Source organism: Onychomys torridus, chromosome 9, assembly GCF_903995425.1.
Source record: "Onychomys torridus chromosome 9, mOncTor1.1, whole genome shotgun sequence".
Lineage (NCBI taxonomy): Eukaryota > Metazoa > Chordata > Mammalia > Rodentia > Cricetidae > Onychomys > Onychomys torridus.
Genome location: NC_050451.1, coordinates 87,965,682 through 87,989,896, shown reverse-complemented (window position 1 = coordinate 87,989,896; position 24,215 = coordinate 87,965,682). Strand labels below are relative to the sequence as shown.

Sequence of the window (24,215 nt, the reverse complement as noted above, 5' to 3'; positions counted from 1 at the left end):
TAAGTCAGCTGGGCCTTGGGAGAAGCGGGGATGGAGACTTCAAAACCCCTTTTATTGGACCTTCAATAAGATGCATATAGATAGATAGATAGATAGATAGATAGATAGATAGATAGATAGATTACATTCGTGGATAGGTTGCATGTATTGATAAGGGAGATATACAGGCAGGGAAGTGCATAAGTGGGTGGTTACATAGAGTGTCATTGAGAAGGCCTAAGTTGGGGTTACTCACTGGGCTCACAGTACTGTGCCAATGACTAACTGTGGGACCTCAGGAATTTCTAAATCCTTGCTTCTCTGATACCTCAGCCTTAGATAGCAGTAGCACCCTTCTCTCATATCAGTGTGGACATTGAGTGAGCATCCTTATGCGCAGCTCTTAGCACAGTGTCTGGCCTCCAGGAAAGATGAAGTAGAAGGCATTTCAATTGTTATCTGAGTGATGAGAAAAGGTGTGTTTCACTCCCCTGTGATGTGTTACATAGTAATAGCTGATTGAAATTGTTACCTATGCACAAGCACTATTCTAACCCAGTAGGTGTGAGAATCCTTTACCCAGAAGAAGAGGGAGGACCTGGTGGAGTCTCTTCAGTTTGTGCAAATGTTTTGGAATCGTTGTCTACCTATTAGGTGAATCAGCATATCTATGGTAAGATTTAGGAAAGCAAATTCTGTTGTGATTATTTTTTTTATTTTTTATTTTTTGGTAATGTAGTAGAAGTGAGACAAGGAAGGAGAAGTCACCTCCTCTGAGGTCTTCTTTTATGCAGAAACTCACGTTCCTTGTAATCTGATTCAATTACTTTTACTGATGGCTTAGGTGCCCAGTGGATGGTACTGTCAGCCATCTAGGATGCTTGCGTTGGGAACCTGTAAGAATTTGCTACAAAGGTATAACAACTGTCTGGTGCAGTACATCCTGAACTGCTCATCAGTCTCTGACATCACTGTTCAACATGATATGGATACCAGACTGAGGTCTCTTCACCCACAGCCATACATATCTTGAAGAAGATATATATGTTTAATCAAATATGACCTGTATTATCAGAGAACCAAACAAATATCATTAGGAACTCTCTGTTTAGGAAGTACACTCTAATTTAGAAATTAAATAGTCCAGTACTGATTGGCCAGGCTTTTATTAGTGCAGTTGACACACAGCCAGGATGAGAGGGAAAAGCCTGCACTGTGGGTTAAGAGGGCAGGTTGTAGAAGATGACCCAGGGAGCCACCTTCATTACATGGATGTATGAATCACTGTCACTGAAGATCAGTCTTTCTTGCTGCACCTCAATTCTGAATATTTTGAGGTGTTTAGACAAGTCACCTCTGTACTCATATGACTTCTGACCAAGAAAACTGTCATGTGTTAGAGTACTAATCAGTCTTACTTGGACTGTGGAAATATCCAAAGTAGCATTCTCATTAAGTTCACTTGGATTTCTATAATAGTCAACTATCAAATTTTGTGGTACTTTTTGCATTAATTGATAAAATTTACTCATAAGAAACATGATATACATGCACTATGTTTATATCCTAATATATGAATAGTATGAATTATTCTGAGGAACTTATCATATCAAAATGTTGATTACAATGTAAATACATGGATAGCACCAGGACATCATGCTTGGTGATGGTACCACTTTATTTACCTCCTGGGAACCAATGGAGTTATTGATGCTGTAGCGAATATATTTTCACTGATATCACAGCAAGCCATGTTTGACAGCAACTTCAAACTGTCAGAACCAATTACCTATTTAAAATCTACAGTCAACTGACACCCCGTAGTTCTGATCTTATGCACTGAACAAATCTACCAGTATTTTCAAAGGGCAGTATTGCCAGGGCTCTCTGGTTACTCTATGCTGCATCCCCTCCCCCAGCATCTTCCTGATGGTTCAACGGGCTAGGGCTCTCAGTGCTTCTGAGTCTGTTAAGTGGGGTTAGAATCCTGGGTGCAGAGATTAACACGCTTCAAGGGTGTGTGCTGCAGTATATCTGCACTAATCATCAATTACTGCGCTAACTGAAAGAAGGTAGCCATGCAGGCTGTGCTCTCCAGCTGTGTGCATTACTGTTTATGGTGCCTCTCATGGTTGTGGCTGGGCATGGTCCTAGAAAAGTAAAGTGGGGTTATTCCCAAGGAAAACAACTTCATTAAAATAATAATAATAATAAACTGTGGAACTTTTTTACTTACATAAAGCTAAAGTGTACATTTTGACGTGAATATTTATAGGATTTTAAGACCCAACAATGAAAAGAATAAGTAAACATTGTGGAAATATAGAGATTTAAATGTGCTAAATTGACCATGGACCCAGGCAGGTTCTCATGACTTACTAGCTTTTAACTTCAAAACGCTGGCTAGCTTGCCATTTCTAAACTCAGGAGTTTATCTTACCTAGTGGAGAGAGTGGGGACAGTGGTTAGTATATACTGGGTGGATATTGGTCCAGAGCATAAAAGGGATGTAAGCCTCTAATCAGATTCTAACAGTTCATTAAACCTCCCTTTCCTGCACTTCCCTGCTCTCTCTCCAGCATGGACCAGGCTTCCCTTATAAGGCTTCCTCTAACCTTCTCCTCTAGGCAATACCTGCTGCACGGTAGGAAGCAGTGTCAGCTCATCCTTCAGACTGCCTCCCAACCAAGCATCCTTGCGAGGCTTTGAGCTGGGAGATTTCCAGGGCTGCTGGGAGAAGCTGAGGGAGCTTGGAGAGCTTCCTAGCTGCAGCAAAGCATCCCTCAGAGGAGCGGTAGCCCGGCAAACAGGGCAGCAAGGGACACATCTGAGAATGAGGCCTCATGTGTCAACAACCTCAGGCCTGGAAGGAAAGATTTTAAGTCTGGAAGAAGTTAATTGAGTTCACCAGCAATGCTAGGCAGCATTGTAGCTGCTTCTGTCAGGATCTGCTAGCATGAGAAGTACCCCACAAATAGAGACAATGTTGTGTATTCCCAAAAGAAAAATATGACAGGAAATTGGAATAGTCTAGGGGACGTGGACTTTTTCAAAGCTTCTGATGACCAAGAATTCGTGTTTTTTCTTCTTGTTTTCTGAGAGAAAGTATGTGTGATGAGAGGACCTAAGTTGTGCTTCTTAGAGTGTTCTCACAGAGAGCATGGACCAGGAAGTTGGGAGTACTTCACTGTACCATGACCTGTCAGTAGAATTTGCTAATAAAATATCCAACTGCGATTTGTTGGGAAGAAGGTTTTTGTTTTTGTTTTTGTTTTTGTTTTTGTTTTCTGAAACAGGGTTTCTCTGTGTAGCTTTGTGCCTTTCCTGGAACTCGCTTTGGAGACCAGGCTGGCCTTGAACTCACAGAGATCTGCCTAGCTCTGCCTCCCGAGTGCTGGGATTAAAGGTATGCGCCACCACTGCCCGGCTGGAAGAAGTTTTTATTGAACTATTTTCATGAAAACCAGCTGCCTGAAAAGTGAGAACATCATACTCTGGAAATTATACTAACCTTTGTCATCCTGTAGGCAAATATTTAGGAACATATATATATATTTAATATATATATATATATATATTAAAAGCACACACAGAAATTTGGTATAATAGCCGACTAACAAATTTTGTGGTACATTTTTCACTATGATAAAATTCACCCATAAGAAACAAGTTATACACACATGTGAGAGTATGTTTTTATACCTGTATAAGAAACATTTATACATGTATGTGTATAATGCTTTTATTACAAACACACGCATACATCTGTATATGCCCACTTTGTAAGATCTCCTTAGTCATGCCTTCTCTGTAAGGCCATTGAGCACACTGACTACTCTGAAATCTCAGGTCCAGCCATGTCAGCTTCTGAGATTAGTCAGCAGGGCAAGTTGAAGTTGATATATTTGAAATGTGTTTTATATTAAATCTAATTTGGGCCCCTCATGTGTGACTTTCTGATTGTCTTTGTAGATGGCTAATTCAGAAAATGCCTAAAGTAGAGAGAATTCATGAAATCTAAACTTGATTTCATCTTCTCAACAACACTCAAAATCTGTTGAGGCAGTTTCAATGTGGCTTTCCTTTCAGAGGCAGTAAACTGTGCAAAACATGTATGAGAATGGTCAAAAATGCCCCTTATTGATGACTTTTAGCTGTTCAGTTTTAAATTCAAACTTGTGTTGGTTGTTTTAAGATAATTCCGTGGAGGCCGATCTATAGAAATTTTCATTTTCTCAGAATTGGCATCGTACAAAAATAATTAAGCAAATCTAGGATTGCATTACTTTGTCTTTAGATTATTCAGACTTCAAGAGTCTAAAGACTGTTTTTCTCTGATTTTTTCACTTATGGGTGTCTATACACAATACAGTCTAGAGAACTAAGGGTGAGAAAAAGAACCTTGCCATGTATTTCCTCCCTCAATTGAGAAGGTACGATAAATTTTCCAGCCTCATATAAATTAATGTAATGTTTCCATGCTGCAGTTTATTACAGCCTGACCTCCAACCCAGAGGTCAGAGAGTCACATTGATTCAGTCAACTTCCTAGTCATTATTTCAAACGAAAGTTCACATAGGGGACAATTGGTTATGCTGCTATTCTCATTTAATTATGCTCCATTCTTACAGAATTAGGTTAGCAGTCCTGAAGGGATGGGGATGGAGGAAGACCCCCGGGGATGTCCTCTTCCGGTACTGCAGTACTGAATCTTCCTCTCTCTTCTCTTCTCAGAATCTCAACACCCTTGAGGACAGAATGCTAATGCTTGATGGGATGCCGGCAGTCAGAGTCAAAACAGAGCTTTTGGAATCTGAACAAGGGGTAAGCAGAAATCTCCACAGATGCCCCTTCTCATGCCTGGTCCCTTCACTTCCAGAGCAGTGTTCCCTTTGGTCCCCAACCTAAGGAATCACTTGATTCTCACTCACTTACAACCTTAAACATCTGTGTTCCCTTTGGAGTGGACAATGTTCTTCTGGAAGTAGGCCTTCTTGATGAGCTTAGGAGACCCCCCTGGCTGAGTTAAAATTGCTGCTTGGAATGCTACTGAAACCAAAGTAAAGAGAAAGTGTTTGAAATAAGGTGTGAATATAACTCCTCAGCGTGAAGTTCTAAATTAGGAAATGACAGAGAACAGGCATGTGAATATTATTGTTGGTTAAATAGAACTCTTTTTTTATTTGTATCTAGCTCTCCTCCCCATTTTTGAAATTAGACCAGTTCTAGAAAATGGTTGATGAAGTTGGGACAGTTAATGTGAAAAGTACCCAAAAGCAAAAAGAAAACGATTTAGCAATATATAGTTAAACTCACAAATGAGTTTATGGATACAGAAAACAGAGTATCTAGGAACACAGATTTCATATGAGGACACATAGGCTATTTTATTATTGGTAAAATTTAAATTTTCATTCATCAAAAATATAAAGCCAGTATAATATATTACAGTGGTGTCTGACCATGGTATTTAAAGAAGCAATCACTGTGTACCTGTGTGCACACTGGCTACATACCTTATGCCACTGAGGCAGCACAAAAAAGCTAACCAAAGGATATGAATAAATTTCCACCTTACTAATGTGTGTCCTAATAAAGAAATCAACACCAAACATTAGCAATTTTGTAGCTGAAGAATCCAAGAAATTTTAAATATAAATAGAACTCAAAAATAGAGGCTAGAAATCAGTGTGGTTAAGTCCTTATGGGACCTCCCTTGGGCATAGCATCTTAATGTTTCATCATCTTTGGAATGGCTGCTGAGGCTGTGGACCTGTAGTTCTTTTCAGTTACTTCCACATCCCTATGCATCACCTTGCTGTATGCAGCATCTCAGCATCATTTCTCCTTCTCAGTGCAAGCCTGTGTTTGAAACTGGTTACAGCAGAGGATATAAATAAATACTAAAGGATTTATAAATAAATACCAAAAGATGTCACTTCATCTTTGTGTCTGGCATTGGTTTTTGTAAGTCTGAAATGAAATGTGTAGAGAATGTCCAGCACTTAACAATCCCCAAACACTATACTGGAATGAGGACTGCTCAATGCTGATAGAGCATCATGATGGGAAATGAATACACAGTGACCAGTGGGTCTGTTCATAGACAAGCTTTCGGGAAACGTCATGTGTTCATCTGTGGTTTCCAATCAGGCTCATTAGGTTAACTTTCCTGATCCTCCAGAACATGCAGTCAGCTCTAACCTTCATTAACCAAACAGCAGGAAGGAATGCATTGTTTTGTTAGCATTCTGTGGTCTCAACTCATTTCCTAAAACCTTAACTCCTGTCATGAGTCTACTGAAATGAATCTCTGTGTGATTTTTCTGTATCATGATATAGGTAGGAGAGTCTTTTCTTGATGATAGGGGAGAAAGGAGAAAAGGCAGTCTATATTTCCCAGCATTCCTTTGATCTCACAGTACTTTCTTCAACATGAACAACAATAAAACTATTGAAATGATACCTGGTAGAGAAAGGCAGAAACTACAGAAACTCATAAGATATGGTGTGGACCGGGGGTCAAAACCAGAGGTCATTATCACCAGCCTGAGCCTTTAACTACATCCAGGGAATTCTTTCTACTTTTTGGTCATTTTTCACTTTCAAGATAAGCTTAGCATGAAAGACTCAGGGTTTTCAGGAAATTTAAGCCACTATCCACAAAGTTTTACAGTGAGTAGGAATTGCATATCACGTGACTTAGAGAAAGTTCTGTTTGTCCTTAAATGTGGACAGAAAAAAGTTGTGGGTTCCCAATTATTAATTAACTCCTGTTCATTGAAATCAATTTTGTTCTTTGTAATTGGAGCTGGTGTTTCTCCCCTACCACTAATTTAGATTGCATGTGGTGGAGGGAAATAGACCCTTTGTTTTTCTTTAGCTTGGTATGTATTTCTTAACTGTATGATTGGTATAATCCTCTTTTCTTCTTCTGAGGGAAAGCCTCAAGAGAAATGGCCTAGAGTATTTAGTGACATGATTGTGACTATACCTCTTCAGAGAATACAATACAGAGAATAAAATGTAGTACCTCACATCTCCTTAAAAACAGATAAAACTGGCCTGGTGGTGGTGGTGCACACCTTTAATCCCAGCGCTTGGGATGCAGAGGCAGGCAGATACAGAGTGAGTTTCAGAATAGCCAGAGCTACCAGAGAAACCCTGTCCCAAAATAACCAAAAAATAAAATAAAATAAAATCTAAACTTTTAGTCATTTTCATTTTAAGTCACTTTACTGGAAATCATGGGGTGAGTTGTGTGTATACTGTATAGTTTCTGAATCTCAGACATATTTTTAGAGAAAGACACAATTTTGAAGATTTCCTAACTTTCCCTGATTAGAAGAAGCTGACTGAAGTTTAATTTGTCTTAAAATATAAACATGTTAGAGAAATTTAAATGAATACTTGCACATGTAGTTATGGGGTCTTCAAAATGTCAACATTTGCTAGATACCTAGAACAAATATTGAGGAAACCCTTCTAGATGGTAGCAATATATAAGGAAACCTAAACTTGGTACCTTCATTGAATTTGTAACAGCCATGTCTCAAGACACCTTTAAGATACACTCATAAGCCTTAAGTCCTCTGAGGAAGAAAGTAGGTTTTATTTTGTTTTGTTTTTCTAGGCAACATGTTAGAGACGTAACATGCACTTTCTTTTTCATGTACCATGGCTGGCTATCTTCTTTCTCTCCTGCTTGCTGTAAATAATCCCTCGGGTGTTCTCCTGCTATCCGCCAGTCTCTGCCTGTCTCCCATCCCTCCCAGGACCTGGTGAGAACATTTCAAGGGCCTAAAGGAAGATGTGGTGGATACCTGGGCTGTGGGAGACTGAGTGTGATTGACAGGACTGGTACCTGGCTGAATACACACCTGAGACCAGCATCCGGCTCACCTTAATGTCTTTGTGTTTTACTTCCACACACAAGTAGTTTCACTGGTGGTTGATGTTAGAAATGCTCTTCCTCTCCCCTTGGCCTTTTCACACCGCAGAATATCATGGCTAACTCTCTGTCTGCCATTCACTTAAGGAATTATACGTATGGATTTTGATTGTGTTCTTGGGTCAGAATGCAGGCACTTAGAGGGCAGGTGCTATTTCTTCTATTTCTTCTTTGTGGCTCTTACTGGTGCCCAGGACATGATATGTGCTCAGTTCATATGTGATTTATCCAATGCCTATCTATTCTAACCAGCAGGTTACGTACATATCTCCAAATCAGCCTGCTTTGTCTAGTCATATGATCACTGTGGGCACGAACATGGTATCACAAATATTGGACTCTCATATTCTCATGGGTAGCAGAGGTCTCTGTCGGGTAGCCATGTAAACTGAATTGGAATAGCTACATATAGGCACTAGCTCCCTCTGTTCAGAGTTCCCAGGATCATCCTTTTAGTGATGTTGCAGATCAGTACAATTGTGACTTCAGTTTCCTTCAGGACATGCTGCTGAGCAGTCTGTGGCAAGAGCATGCGCTCTGATGATACACTTCGGGGCCACAGCAAGGAACGAGGGAATGACTTTGTCCATGACTTCTGGTGCACATACCCCGCTGTTATAAGAGCTTCCCAAATGCTGTCAGCCTTTGGATGTTCCAACATGCTATTAAGCAAAGGAAGACAGCAGGAAGAGAGTTCTAGAACTATCATACTAGAGAGGAAGCAGAGGGACTGCCTCAAAGACATAAAATACGACTTTATTCCTGACCCCACAGTTTACCAGCTTGAGTGACTTTAAGTGGTCCCTTCTCATCTCTGGACTTCTCTGTCCTTATCTGTGTAGTAGGGGTGCCGTGGGGGAGAGCCTGCTTCCCAGGCCTTCTCTGATATCCTATGATCTAAGAAGATCAAGGGGTGAGGGAAAACATTTCTGATGCAAGATCTAACTGGCACGCTCCAGATGAAGCTATGGAAGCCAGCCACAGAGACATTGAAGTGAGTCCTGTGTGAGTTCATGCACTTATTCCACCAGATACCTACTAGTCCTGTTGTGCTCTGTCTCCCTCAACCCCGTTGTCCTCAGCAGGGAAGTGATGTACCCCCATCCTCACAGTCACCTGCCTGCTTGTGCTGGGTGCTTAATGAACACCTTCCTCCAGGAAGAAAAGGCCCAAGCTTCCAGGGCAGTTGCTGTGGTTTTCTTGAGATTTCATTTTCTTTTTAATAGTGACTTCGACTTCTAAGTTACTCTGTAATTCAGCAAGTAAATGTCAGGTAAATCTCCAATTGCAGGCCTCCCTCCTGCCCTTGACCTTAGTATGTTGCTCAAGCTAAGCAATGGCTCTCCCAGGTAGTGATATCCTCAATCCTCTTTTTGCTTTCTGTTTCTTGAGACAAGGTCACACTGAGTGGTCCAAACTGGCCTTGAACTCAGTGTGTAGCTCAGGGAGGTCTTGAACATTCAGACTTCAGAGTAGCTTGGATTACAGGCCTGCATCCCCAGTGTTGCTCAGAGCAGAGGTTCTTATGAGTACGAGTATTTTAGACATGGGGAAAAGGACAACGGAGTCTTGATGATTTCCTTTAAGACAGCTTGTGGGAACTTTTACGGAACGTTCTGCAGGATGCTTATAGCCCAGGGCTGCAGCTATTTCTGTCCACAAAGACCTGATGAGCACGGTGTGGCAGCTGTAATGGAGGAGACATCTTCCTTTATGGTACTCATTACTCCTCATCATCTCAGCCCAGGAGCTCATGAATAAGCAGAGCTAGATAAACAGTGATTCATTCAGACACTGTTGCAGGCGAAATCCTGTTTGCCACACTGCACATGGGGGAGGATGTTGAGATGGCGCTGTTCTGAAAGAGACCTCAATTCTTGTACTTTCTAAAGAAATACAGCCAGATGCGAATACTGTGGCTGAACCTGGAGATGAGCTATGGAATGCTTATTTAAGGCAGGCAATCATATTACAATTCAGTGGCAGTAGGGAACAAAAAACCAACAAGGCCCACTTTTTCCCTTGGTTAATGTCTTTGTTTAATTTTACATTAAATTTTTAATGTACATCTGTGTGTAGAGGCTTAGTTAGATACGGTTACTTTAATGACTTTGTCGGATGTGAGGAAGGGGCATTTATTAAAAATGCCCCTTGTGTTGCTCTTTAACCAGCTCTCATTATTTCCCCTCCCACTGTGGAACAGGGGCTGGCGTTGCTGATAAGTTGGTAGATTTGTCTTAAAGATATGACTTTGCTTATCATTTCATATCCTCTGATGACCCTCAGCAGAGATCTTTTGATCTATAGTGAAATACGGAGAGTCAGGGCACACTCCAAAGCTGTGATCTTGTTAGTGTGAGAAGCCGAGGTGGGGGCGGGAATCTATACTCAGAAAATTCATGTTTTGGGGAAGAGATATCCTGTACTAAAGATGCAGAGTTGGTCTGAATTTAATAATGTCAGAATGGCCAATAAATGTATTAATAGAAAGAATTGAAAATCAATGAGCTGTGACAGTAATTACAGATAGTACCCAAGGCAAATATAACTGAAGCACAAATCTTCTCCCACAGGGGCTGCCTTGGGCACGGGATGAAGCTGGTGATTCTGTCCTTCCTCCTTCCCTTTTGCTAGGGTCTTCCTCCTTCAACTTTATTCTTTTGTCTTGCACAGTCCCAAGCCCCCTCCCTCCCATTATGCTATAATGATTCAAGGTTCCCACAGATGACCAGTTGTCTCTGAAGACTCATTAAATGACAACAGAAAATGTGATCCTTTCCGAGAGATATTTGCATTTTTATAGGGTCAGTGCATTAGAAAGGGGGATATTTCTTAAAGAAATCACATGCTTTAAGTAATTTCAGGATTTTCAGTAGAGGCAAATTAACCTTCCCAGAATTTTGAGCTTGTGCAAGATCGTGGTCCAGTTTGCTTGTCCTTGCAGAAGCTGTAGACATATTTATACTGCAAAGCATGTATTTGTCTCTGTCTAGATATGTTTTCTTGGGCTGACATGTGCCCGCTGATACTGTTTATGAAGTGCCTCACAGAAATCTCCTACTTAACCCTTGGAGGAATTGTACTTGTGACCGGAAAGATTAGCTGCCGTGGAAATCAACTGACCAACACAAACAGCTGGACAACCAAACAGGAGAATCCTGTTTTTCACCTCTTGTGCAGGAGGCAATTACCCTCAAGAGAAGAGCAAAGCCAGGGGAGCTGTGTTGTAGCATTAGCACTGCAAAGCAGGGGGAATTTACTCCACAGGGCATGTAGTGTTTCCATGCTAAGCAGAGAATTGAACCTGGAGAGGTCAGGAACTGTTTTGAGGGAAAGAATACAAGAGGAGGTGGAGTTGTTCCAGAGTGTCTTCACAGCTGTCATCAAAGCTTTTGGCTGGGTTATTTATTAGTTTTCTGCCAAAGAAGAAAGGCACACATGTACTATATAGATGGCCAGAGCTAAATGATGCTTGGAGCATATGTGTCTATATAAACCACAATGGAGAGCTCTCCTGAAAACATAGGTCCTAGGAGAGCCCAGAGACACCAAGCTTAATGAGGAGTTTGGGGCTAGCTGGTCCTAGAACCATCAGTTTATGTCTGTCATGATTAGTCTGGAATCAGCCACAGAAAGATCAGACTGGTCTGCATGTTGCTCAGCCCTGTTCCAGAACAAAAACCACTCAAGAGAAAGTCACTACTGTAGCACTAAGTAAATTGAAAATGTCTGGTGTCTGGTCAAAATTGGTACAGATACAAAGAAGGAGGAAACCCTGATAGACACACCGAAGGTAAGCATGGATCAAGACTTACCTAAAATTGACAGTAGAGACCTTCACAGTCCAGGACTTTAAAACATTTGTATCATCTCATAAATATGCTCAAAGATTTGAAGGAAAATATGAATATTTTAAGATTAAAAAAGGAAATAAAAAAATAATTTAAATTACCCCCAATGGAAAAATCTGAATTTGTAAACATAACATACTGCAAAAACAGAATATTGACTCTAAATACACAGCAGAAGACGCTGTCTAAAATGAAGCACAGAGAGGACTAAAGCTTGAAAACAAAACACAGTAAAGGAATAATACAGCGTTGTCTAACATAGGTGCAGCTGGGCTTTCGGGGAGTTTGCAAAAAACAAACAACAACAAAAACACCGTTCAAATACAGTGGACACTATAAACCCATAAATCTCAAAAAGTTAAGAGAAAGCCAAGCAGAAGAAGTCACAGCAAACACATTATCCAGTTACTGTGAACAAGTAAGGGAAAGTCTTAAAAGCATGCAGAGGAAGGGTGAGTGTGCTGGTACATGCCTGTGACCCCATCATGGGGAAGTGGAGGCAGGGGGGGGGATACAGAATGTAAGCGTGTCCCCTGATGTGTAGCTAGTTTGAAGTATGAGTATTTCACACTCATGAAGAAACAAAACAGAAGAACCAAAAAGTACGCAGAGTAGTGTAGTTGAAGTTTTTCTGTGTCCCATGGTCAGGACAAATCTCTCTCACCTGCCAGTCTTGTAGCCGCTTGGACCCAAGTAAACACACAGAGGCTTATATTTATTAAAACTGCTTGGCCATTAGCTCAGGCCTAACACTGACTAGCTCTTACATTAAAACTAACCCATAATTCTTATTTATGTTTAGCCATGTGGCCTAGTACCTTTTCTCAGTTCTGCCTTCATAACTTGCTTCCTCTGTGTCTGTCTGGCAATTCCTGACTCAACCTTCCTGTTCCCAGAATTCTCTCTGCTTATTCTACAAATACTATACTTCCTGCCTGGCTACTGGCCAATCAGCATTTTATATATCAACCAAATCAGAGCAACACATTCACAGTATACAGAAAGACATCCCCAGCACATTTAGATGAAGGAATAGAAGTAAGGCTTCTTACAGAATACCATTTGGAATAGAAGTGGAAAGGAAGTTAGATGGGAATTTAGGGGCCTAGGGAAGTGGCTTAGTGGTTAAGAATGCATACTACTCTTGCAGACAACCAAAATTTAGTTTCCAGTACCCATGGAACTCTATCTCTGGCATCTGACACCTTCTTCTGGCCCACATGGGCACAGTAGCATTCATGTGCAAACAGATACACACACACACACACACACACACACACACACACACACACCACATAGACACACAGATACACACATACACAATTTAAAGGAAAAAGAATTTGGATCTAAACAAGAAAATGTGCACCTTAAAATGATAAATTTGGGTAAATTAAAAACACATATTTAAAAAGCTTTTGAGACTAGGGAGATTGTATGGCAGTTAAGAGTGCATGCATACTGTTCTTCCAGAAGTCCCAAGTTCCCAGTAACCTTCTTGTCAGCTCATAACTCGTGCACTTCCCGGGGATCTGGAGTCCTCATCTGGATCCTGTGTGCACTGTGCACATACCTCTAGCCCTACAATATACACACAATTAAGAACTTAACAAGTTTTCTATTTAACCTTTTTAAATGAGTACAGTAATGAGGCACTGTGTTATGTACAAGACTGGCTGAATGGATAATAACAGTGTAGAGAAGGGGAACTGAATAAAGTATGCATTTAAACCCAGGTATAAGAAGAGATAATATAATCTGGAACAGATGCATAATACTTAGTGCAGGACAGTAGTTTAAAAAGCCACTCCAGGGGAAGCAAGTCATGTTTTTCCTGGATATGTAGTATTTAAGTATCAGTGTCTGAAATACAAAGAGAATTTTTGAATATACACACACACACCACAATCAATCTCTCTCTCTCTCTCTCTCTCTCTCTCTCTCTCTCTCTCTCTCTCTCTCTGCACTTAAACTGATAAGAGTGGATTTTGTTGTTTACAAAGTGAATATGTGTATATGTGTGTAATATAGTCTATAACTATATATCTTCACTTTTCAGAAAATTGTACCAGGTTATAATTATATAAGTTTGCTAATGTGGAGAAAGTAAGGCCATATTTATGTCATGAACAAGTTGTTTAATCCTTTTGCCTCAATTATTTCTACCGTATAATGGGGCTAATAATAGAAAAGAAAGGAGTTGTGTAAAGAGTTTACATACATAATTATATTTACGTATATAAACTGGCTCTTCTTTCAGCCTGTGATGTCCTGTCTATTTTCTGTTCTTTTATTGCAGTCTTTTAGGTGGCAAGTTTCAACACAAACACCATTTTTCACAAAGCATTTCCATTGATCTCCTTGTTCCTGAACTTTCAGTGCGTCTTATGTTTAGTCACTACCCAGTAATTTAGCAGGTAATTGAACTCAATTCTGCCTTGTGTCCATTAACTCTTTTTAGCTTGGTTTCAGTTGAATTTATTAACCAAGTCTCAGAAGTGAAACATGTTATTAGTCATGAGTCTGTCTTGAAGTAGGTCTATGGTTTATCTAGAGACTGTCTTCATAACTTCTCAGTAGGAATATTAGAAGGTGAAAAAAGGATCCGATGTTGCTTGCTTCTGTTTTCTTGACCATTTATAAGATCTCATGCAACACCCTTAGTCTTCTTGCTGTAATCACACTGTAAATTAGATATCTGTCATTTAGCAATGGTCATGTAAGTTCAGGGTCACATAGTACTCTGTGTCAGAAACAGCTGTGTTCTATCTTAAACTGATACTTTTCTGTGATTCTAAAACACTGTTTAACAGATGCTAGAAAGACCCTAACTGAAAGTCACAGGATGATTTTTTTTTATTTTAGACTTTGTAGAATCATTCCCAAGATTATATTCCTGAACAACATGTTCCACAGCCTGTTGAAATCATGTTATCTGTTGATGAATTTACTGAAAATGCTTAAGCTAGTCTAGCTTCTTTGGTGCTGAAAAGTACTTCTGACTTCTGAGTCTGTAAGTCTAAAGACAAAAATGGCAGCAGGGATTGACTCGGTGTCCCTCGTGGAATTTAGGCTGCTTCTTAGTGTGTTAATCTCTAGTATTTTCTTCAGTTCATTGAGCAGATAAGCAGGGTATTAGGAGCGTGATGCTGTACAGGACAAATTGAGAAGATAATGAAAACACTCCTGGGAAGCCCAGGGATGCACAGTGGTCATTGTGGGACTGCAGCTCAGGCCTAGACCCTTAGCCACAATCTAAAGGGGTTAGCCACCTATATATTTTAAGTGCTGGTGCATATACACATTAAAATTTTCCATAGGACTATAAGTACATGAGTCGACTGTGTAATGCCATAGAATACTCCTGGCATGAGTTTGTGCTGGCACACAATTTAAGTAGATATGGAGCCGCAGCATCAGATGTAGTGAAGGGGTTTAGACAGATGCAGTGAAGGGATGAGAGGTGTGAAAGTGGTGTGCAAATGAATGTTCACCTGTGGACACATGGCCTGTCCTTACCCAGGCTGCCATCTGACAGCAGGTTTATTTTACCAAAAGAAGACAGTTGTCCTTTTCTTTTTCTAAATCACGTATTATTGTTGTTTTATATTTTACATGCCTGGGTGTTTTGCCTGCATGTATGTCTGTGTATCAAATGCTTACAGTTGTCATGAAAGCTAAAGGAGGACATTGTGTTCCCTGGGACTGGAGTTACAGATGGTTGGGAACTGCAATGAGGGCGGTGGGAATTGAACCGGGTCCTGGAAGAACAGCTAGTTCTCTTAACCTCTGAGCCATTTCTCCAGCCTTTATTCTTTTGTTTTGACTATAGAATTCTATTATTTTAATGTAGAGAAATAATGTTGGCCAAGTACTGATTGCCATGGGAGTGGTCATTTTCCACTTCTCTAGGAAGACCCTCCACAAGGATGGTAAACTGATCCTCCCCTCCCCCATGTCTTTCCCACATTCTTACATGTGCAGCTCTTTACTTCTGAATTCTCAAGCCTGTTCAACTATTTTAGGATTCATTTAGATGAAATTGGAATTATTGATATTTGTTCACATAAAAGCTGTGCTATGGTTAGGTGGTTAGATATTTGGACTTCATGCTACATTCTCCTTCAGCTCCTTATGCCATCCCATTTGTCTCCTATGACTTGGTTACAATTCTGTGTAGATGGTTTGGGAAGAGGCCAGGGCCCGTCTCTGGGCCATGGATCATATGGAGCCAGAGAGTCGAATGCTACTCTTTGATGCTCTCAATCGACTTCCCAAACTGGGAGAGCAATTCTACAGACCCTCTGTTTAACTCAATTCCTTCAGGGCTATTGCTGCGCCCTGAATTTTGTCTGATTCTCTATAACTGAAGTTGTTTGACTGATTCAAGCACAGAAACCACATGAGCTTAAACCCACACAGTTAACTCTGTGTCTGCGGGTTATGAGTTGGAAGGGTGGAGTTAGACTCACTCTGCACAGTAAGTTATTGTTACATATGCTGCCTTGGATTCTTTGTGAAGTATTTATTAAAATGTACTAAAGGAATATTGAAGCAAACATACATATGAGAACCCTGAACGCCCTGGAAATTGTGTGTATAGTTCAGCCTTGGGAGGTTATAGTTCATTACATACTTTCTTGTTTAGAGTTGGCTATGTTACCTCAAGCCTCCCTGAGGGTCTGTAGCCAGTATGAGGGTGGCAGACATTTTCTTCAATGGTTCAGCCATGGTTAAGGAATCCATGGTCCTGTGAACAGGCTCCTCTCCATGCTTATGTATGAAACTGTAATGAAATGTATTAGGTCATTAAAACAGACACAGAAAGGGAGAAGGAAGACTATGGGAGAAATGGGAACCAGCTGGAGCGGGGAGGCGATGAGAGGTTAATGGCACTGAAAAATGTGACTGAAATACATTATATGACGATGTCATAGAGAACTCCATTACAAACAGTGTTATGAACTAGCAAACTGCAGTGAAAGAATTTTCTATAACCATACCTGAGAATCATCTGCCCATTTCTATGTACAGTGAATGTTTCTGAACACTTCCTGGAAATAACATCAAAGGAGGCTTATATTTATTCATTGAACAGCTAGGGCTGGACTCTTATCAAATACTGTGATCATCTTTCACAAGAGAAAACAGAAATTTCATTGTACTCAGATGGAGTACCGTTCAGTAATCATTTGCTCTGAATGGTCCACATGCTGGTGTTCCTGTATGGGGTTGATTACACTGCCTGGTTAGGGTGGTGTGAAGAGATGTCAGTCTGGGCACTTGAAACCTGGGGAATGAAGTATAGTGTTTATCAAGACACAGTCAGCAGGGAGTGGCTGCCCTGTGTTCTAGGTTCCCCCCTAGACTTGCCGGAGAATCCCTGGGAAGAGAAGATAACCTGAGTTTCAGAAACGTCTAAGTGTGTGCTCTCTAGGACAGCATATACACTCTGTCTGAATGACAGAAGATTAGTGTGGCACAAGGATGACATGGCAATTTGTGAGACATTCCACATTTTTAACTTATAGTATTGGCATATTGTCATTGGCCTAGTATCTAATATGGGAGTAAGGGAAGAAGGGAGGGAGGGATGAAGTGATGGAGAAAACAAGGATAAACTAAATTTCTGAGCAAAGACAAAGGCCCGTGTTAAAGGTTCTCTAAGGCTGATTGCCTGATTCAGTGACTGTGGCGAGTGCCCATGTTACAGATTCGGAGCCAAATCTCTCAGGCTGCACCCCTTAGGAGCCTTTTGTTGACCACCTTTTTGTTTGACCTAAATACTTGTGACTATGAAGTAAGATAATTTTGAGATTTACAGACTACTAGCTTCCATCAAACCAAAGGCCAAATATGTCACCAGATATATTAGAGATTTCTCTGCCTTCCTCATTACCTGCCTGATTTTCCCACTAGTGCGTTTTAAAACCACCCTTATAAATTTATGAGTTTCTTATTTCAGTATAAAATTATTACAAATGTGTTATGACATTGAAACGCGGTATTTGGAGCTGCCTGGGTCACGGTCATTCACATTTGGCTTTAGAATAAAACACCTTTATTCTCCTTGAGGTGCTATCTATGTGCACATGGCCAAAAGGGAGGGGAAACTCAGTTTCCAGGTGCGTCCTATGCTTGAGGACTCTTGCAGGTCTCATTATAGAATGAAGGAATTGGCCCCTGGCTCATTTGCTCTCTGCTGCCTGTGACTTCTGAGGCGCTGCTGGCAAACATCACAGAACCTCTTTTGTAAAGGAACACTGTAAGGTTTGGTGTCGCAACTGTGGCTCTCGGGGAAGTCTGCCCTGGCTTAAGGTTTGGTCCAGGTAGCCCAGCCAGTGAGCAAAGCAGTCAGTACCCAGAAGCCTTAGGGAGGTTTATTTTCTTTTACTTCCTTGTATCTGAAATCATGTCATAGATGCATGTAAATTCCTGAATGTCACACGTGGTTCCTTTCAATGTCTGTGAGAGCTGTGAAGAATTTGCACCTAAGTGGTCCATTAAGTGTGGCGGGGTGAGGACTGGGCCACTTTCTCCAGTAGCCTCTGAATTCCTCCAGAGCCGCTGAATCACCATTGTCCTGACCAACACTGGATGCTGCTTTCCAAGGCGAGTACAGTGGATCCGCAGCTCTGTGCTTGTCTTTGAAGTAGTAGATCCTTTTTTTTTTTTTTTTTTTTTTTTGTCATTGACATTTTATTTTTACCTCTTCTCTGCTAAGAGAGTGAATGACTCATTTAGAAGTTAAAAAATACTTGAACTGCTTAAAATATTGATGTTCTAAGTGCCATAACTTGGAAGAAGAAGCATGAAAATTGGCATTTAAATTATGTCTGAAAAGATTTCACATCTTTTGTATAGCAGGAGAGTATTTATTGGAGGCAACGAGTCTGCTGTGGAAGTCATCACTGAGAACCTCTCCACAGGTCTATGGTGCTTGATTCAAAGCTGCCTGAGGAGGAGGTTTTAGGGGATTAATATTCAGCTTGTGCTCCCCAGGCCAATCAGAACCCTAGCACAAGATTTTTCTACCGTATTTTTTTTCTAATCATTCATAAGTAAAGATGTCTAAGTTTTAAAGAAATTTTAAAAGGCCATTTAGGTTACTTGATGCCTCACATGGTATCCAGAACAAATGTCTGAGCTCTCAACCAGTGTTTGTTTTTTTCCTGCGTTGAAATCTAAAGCTGTGTTTCCGTGACACAGGATCTGTGGGTTAGAATGTAACTCGTACTCCATTGTTTCTGACTCTCCTGGCAAGAATGATCGGAGTCGGCTAAAAGATGGATCCCATTCCTCCACCGCCAGCAAAACTAAAACAATGAGAAAGATTATAGGATCCTTTACACAAGCCCCGGTCACATCGCTGTCCTTGGGAAGGATAACAGTATAAACAGAAAACAGTTCTGCTAAAAGTAGACATCAGTTCAGGCAAGTGGACACAGCATGGAGTCAAGTCTATCAGCAGTAGAAAATTCTCCAGTTTTGCATTGCCTAATGGCCATGTTTTCCTGAGGATGTTCGCACACACGAAACAGAAACAAGTCAGAGGGGGGTGAATGGATTATATACAATTAAAATTCTCGATTACTTGGTAGGTACCCCAATACATAAATAGAGTGTTCCCTAGTTTTGAGGCTACTTTTTCCTGTATAACCATTAGGTGCAAGCCTAGTGATAACCTCTGGTAATAGAGATATCTCTTTTAATCTTTAACAACTGGGAGTGTATTCCTCCTTTCTGAGGACAAGGAATAGAACATAGATGAAATAACAAAAAAAGAAGGAAATCAGCATCGTCCAGAAGGCATACAGTGTGGGTTGCAGTAGGGATGTTATTTGGTCCCAGCAGAGACATTTTTAAAGTGCTTGAGTAGCGTCAAAACTTAGGCTAAAAATTTGAGATAGTGTTGGGGATGCTTTTGAAAGTTGCAGGGCAACAGAGACCAGTGTTTCCGAGTAGGATTCATTGAGGGTCTTTACTGTGGACCACTGCATTTGAGTCCCACTGCAGATGTATTCCCAGAGGGAGAGTTCAGCCTCAGAATGTGGGCTTGTCTGAAGCAAAGCTTTGGAAATCCCTTTCCAGTGTAGACACACAATGGAAAACGCTAGTTTGGGTCCATTTTCTGCTAGATGTAAAGATAGGAAATAATATCATTGGTGATATAAATATGAGAGTGTTCTTAGCCTGTAAGTTCTATCAACTTGTTTGTGGTATGCCTTGGTTGTGCTTAGTGTGGACGGGGCGGGGGGGGGGGGGGGGGGGGGAGATGACACAGAGTGAGCAGCTAGGCATAACCATCAGGGAAGCTTTCTTGCTAGCGTTTATTTTGGAATGGATGGAGAATTCTTTCAAGGGGTGGATGTTCTTTAACTTTGAGAGCAAGTATGGAGACAAGCATGGGAAAATCAGTCACACAAATCATTAAACACTGTGACAACTTTGGATGGAGAGTTAAAAGGCTGAGTGGACAGGGACAGACGAATCTGCCAGATGCTTTCGATTGGGAAACGGAGAAAAGGAGATTTTCAAACATTATTCAACACAGCTACATCTTAGTTCTTACTGTTTTGTTGAGGGATTTGACTATACACTGAGATTGCTTTTTAAATACTATACTGGCCTTTCTTTGAACAAAGTACAGCTGCATTTCACCCAGAAAACTGCTTGCCCACACTTAGTTTGTAATATATATTATATATTATATATAATAGATGGATAGGTAGCTATGGATAGATAGATTAGATAGATAGATAGATACAGAGATACAAAGATAAAGAGATACAGATATAGATATAAATGAGCAAACAGATGCAGACTGCACATATATATGTATTTGTTTATCTGGGTGTAATTACAGATCTACATATATAAATATATTTGTTCTTTGTGCATATTCTATGTACATACATATGATCAGATAATTCAGATATATGTTGGATATTTGTGCATAAATAATTCTGCATACATAAGAGCAAACGTATCTTACAACGCTTACAATGCTGTATCACCCAGAATGAGTTTCCCAAACAACTTTGTGTTTTTCTAAATTTGAAAGGAATAACAGGGCAAAAATGGACCATCAGAAAGAAGCTGTAGCTGTTGTATGGTGTAGGCCTTCAGTAAAAATGATACCACTACTGGTTCTGGGTGGACTGTCTTTCTATAAACTGAAGAAACTAAGAGGGTAAAAACAGAAGTCAGTGATAATAGTGACCGCTTGCCTATCACTTCTACAAGGACTCAGGATCTAAAGATTTAGCAGAGACTGTCGGACAGCACCCCGATTTACCAGATACACTGCACTTGAGAAATGAAAACAGTGCTTTCCAGCATTCCAACGCACTGGAAGGTGTTTTATTTTTCAAGTATATTCATTATAATATCCAGATATCTGGACACATTCAAATGAAATTTTAAGAATTGATTTATGACAGTGTGGTATTTGGGAATATTATACTATATTAATAATATAGTTTGGAATTAAGAGTGGATAAACTGCTTGAAAAATTAAACACTATCTCATCTGTAAGGGCAAATTGTAAAATGCCAGTCAGCTTGGACTCAGCTGTCAAAGGGAGTTAGTCTTTTCTTGTTTTGTTTTTTTTTTTGTTTTTTGGTTTTTTTTTTTTTTCCCAGTGGATTTTGTTGTTGATGATGTTGGTTAAATTTTACTTTTTTCATTCTGGGTTTGGAATTTAGAGAAAGATGAGTTCCTTTGTCATATCCAGATGAATCCGCAGAGGAGATGCAGGGAATTTGTATGGAATCTAGAAAGATCTAGAAAAGCATACCAGGATATCCTCTGCTGTTAACACTCTGCTGTTGTGTTACCCCTTACCCCATATCGACCTGATGTCTTAATCAGCTTTCTAGATCCATGCCAGTACTTGGGTGAGTCCTCAGAATTTGTTGGAGAAACACCATAACTTAATGAATAAATATGCTTCCTAGTTTTGACGAGCCGTTGGAAAATGGAGGGACCTTCCCAATACTGAGTACACCCTCCTGAGCACAGAGCTTCCATGTTGGCACCTGATGAGCTTGTGACATCAGTCAGCTTCTCTCCAGAATCAGACTGGTCTTGAAAGCTGTCAGTTCTGGAGCATTACCTGTGTGTTCAATCCTTGGGAGCTTGGAAGCGCAACTCAGAACAGGTATTGGGAACAAATGAGGCAGAATTAAGGAGCCAAGTAAGAGCAGTGTGGGGCCACCTTGGTCTACAAACCCTCAGTGGCAGATGGGGTTCTCTTAGCAATCCCAGGGATCTGACAGGAGAAACTGAGCATGGAGCCAAATACAGAACCACAGGGTAGGACGTAAATCCTTGCTGAGTGGCTGGGCATTCATTCCTTTCTGGAGTAGGCAGCTGTTTCAAAGTTGGCTTTATATTAAGAGCTTGTATCCCATTGGCCTGGAATTATGCCTAATTCTCATCTCAGATGCTGAACTTCTCTGTGAGTCTGTCCTTTGTTATGAAGTATTTTTAAATGGACCTAAAAATAGATCTGTGTAGGAACTTGAGTACGGTACTGGAAGATGGTGAGAATTTGCCTTAAGGATGGAAGCATTTATGTAGCTTTCTGTGTCATCGGCTGGAGAGTTGGATTATTCTAGTAGCAGCTTCCAGAGAGGGAGGGGGCAGTATCGCCATGGAAACAAGGATTTGTGTAAGAGGAAGAGAGCTTGTGAATGGAAGTTGTATGACGGAAGGGAAGCTTAGTTTTAAGTTTTGGCCAGTTTCAGTTTTGTGCCCTCAGTCACCATTTACTTGGAAACCACCCTGTTAGTCCTCGGCACTCAGTGTTGTGAATGAACTACATAAAACAATAATACATCGAACTGATTAAACATTTAATAATTAGCTGTCTTGCTAGTGAAGTAGCCAATCTAACTAAACTATTTTATCAACCTATTGATTATAAATTATCCTGTTTTTATTTCCTACTGTGCCTTCATGGAGGATGAGCTCAATAGATATTGTTTGATTAGTATTTTTATTCCTTTGCCTTTATTAATTAACACATTATATGGGCAGGGGTCATCCCTAGGCCTTTGTGTGTACTAGGTGTGTTCTGCTCTGCTCTATTCACATCCTAATTTTGTTTTTAATGATGTCTTATGTATATCAATGTGCTGTGGGATGTTCTGTATGTTAAAATGTGTTGCTCTGATTGGTTAATAGATAAAACACTGATTGGCCAGTAGCCTGGCAGGAAGTAGCCAGGTAGGACCAGAAAAACTCCAGCTACTTTAATGTGCAAGACATTGGGTGCTAGATGCTACAACACTAAATAATACAACCATCTCTGACACAAAGAGAATTTACACTCAGAAAACATGAATGGGTTTACACAAGAGCATAAGAATGGACATTGTTCAATGTTTATGACTTATTTGTTGATTCAGAACTTTTAACAGACTCATTTCCTTTCTTTCAATCACCACTTATGAGCTGCAACTGTCCTCTTCCTCCTTAAAAAAGAAAAGAGACTGAGTTTATAGGAAGAAACCATTAGGGTGACACCCACAAATAAATGACACAGCACAGTTTGGCACTTAAATCCTGGCTCTTAAATCAAGTGACTTTACGTTGTCCTCATATGTACATCACACACAGTAGAGGCAAGTCCAAAAACAGACTTCACAAAGGGCTCTGTGTGTGGCAACATTATGTCTGGCATAGATGATCTAGGAACTGCCAGGGCAGTGACTACTCATGTTGATGTTGAAAGAGCTAGTCTACGGATGGATCATTGTCAACATGGAGTGCAGCAGGTCCAGAAACAGTTTGAAGATTCATTAGTACGGTACGTATAGATTTTATGGTAAAAGGTTCCATGTTGAGTATCAGAGTATCACATTCATTCTGAGGCAGATAAGTAATTGGAACACTCAAGAAAATGGGGTTTTCTCTTCAGTTAGGGCCAATCACATCCCAGGCACAGAACCCCTGCCTGCATTGAATAGTACAATTTTTTTAAAACTTTTTCAAAAGGAACAGAGTTTAACTAAAGAGCTGGCTACTGTTTGACACAGTTGGATAAAGGAGTAGCCAAGGAATCCTGTGTGCATGTTCTAGTTTTTATTGTAATTGCTGGCCACATTCCACTGTTTTGTAAATATGCTCTATATCTAACTGAGGACACATGAAGTCCAGTTTAATATAAATGACAGTGCTATCATAGGAACTTACAGACATTCATTCCCTTATAGGCTGGAATACTAATGCCAAGATGCAAATCTTCTGATTCCTCATCTCCCATTTCTTTGTTAAATATTAATATATTAATTTATATGAACACTGCTTGCCGCAAACGCTTCTCTTCATCACCCTACCCATCAAAGTTAAATGATACTACTTAAGCCTTCATTTAGGAAGTAGAGGGCTCTTGCTTAAATATTATGATTGTAGTTTTATAGATAGAGAC

General features: G+C 40.3%; 1 protein-coding gene across 3 annotated transcripts in view; it reads left to right on the top strand.

The window, feature by feature from the left end:
- The window catches only part of Klf12 (Kruppel like factor 12), a 440,113-nt gene that overhangs the window by 180,209 nt on the left and 235,689 nt on the right, over window positions 1-24,215 (top strand). For all 3 annotated transcript variants that reach the window (XM_036198912.1, XM_036198913.1, XM_036198914.1), the window contains one exon: window positions 4,714-4,803. In XM_036198912.1, the coding sequence (XP_036054805.1) occupies window positions 4,714-4,803 (90 nt within the window). The remainder of the gene's footprint in view (window positions 1-4,713; window positions 4,804-24,215) is intronic.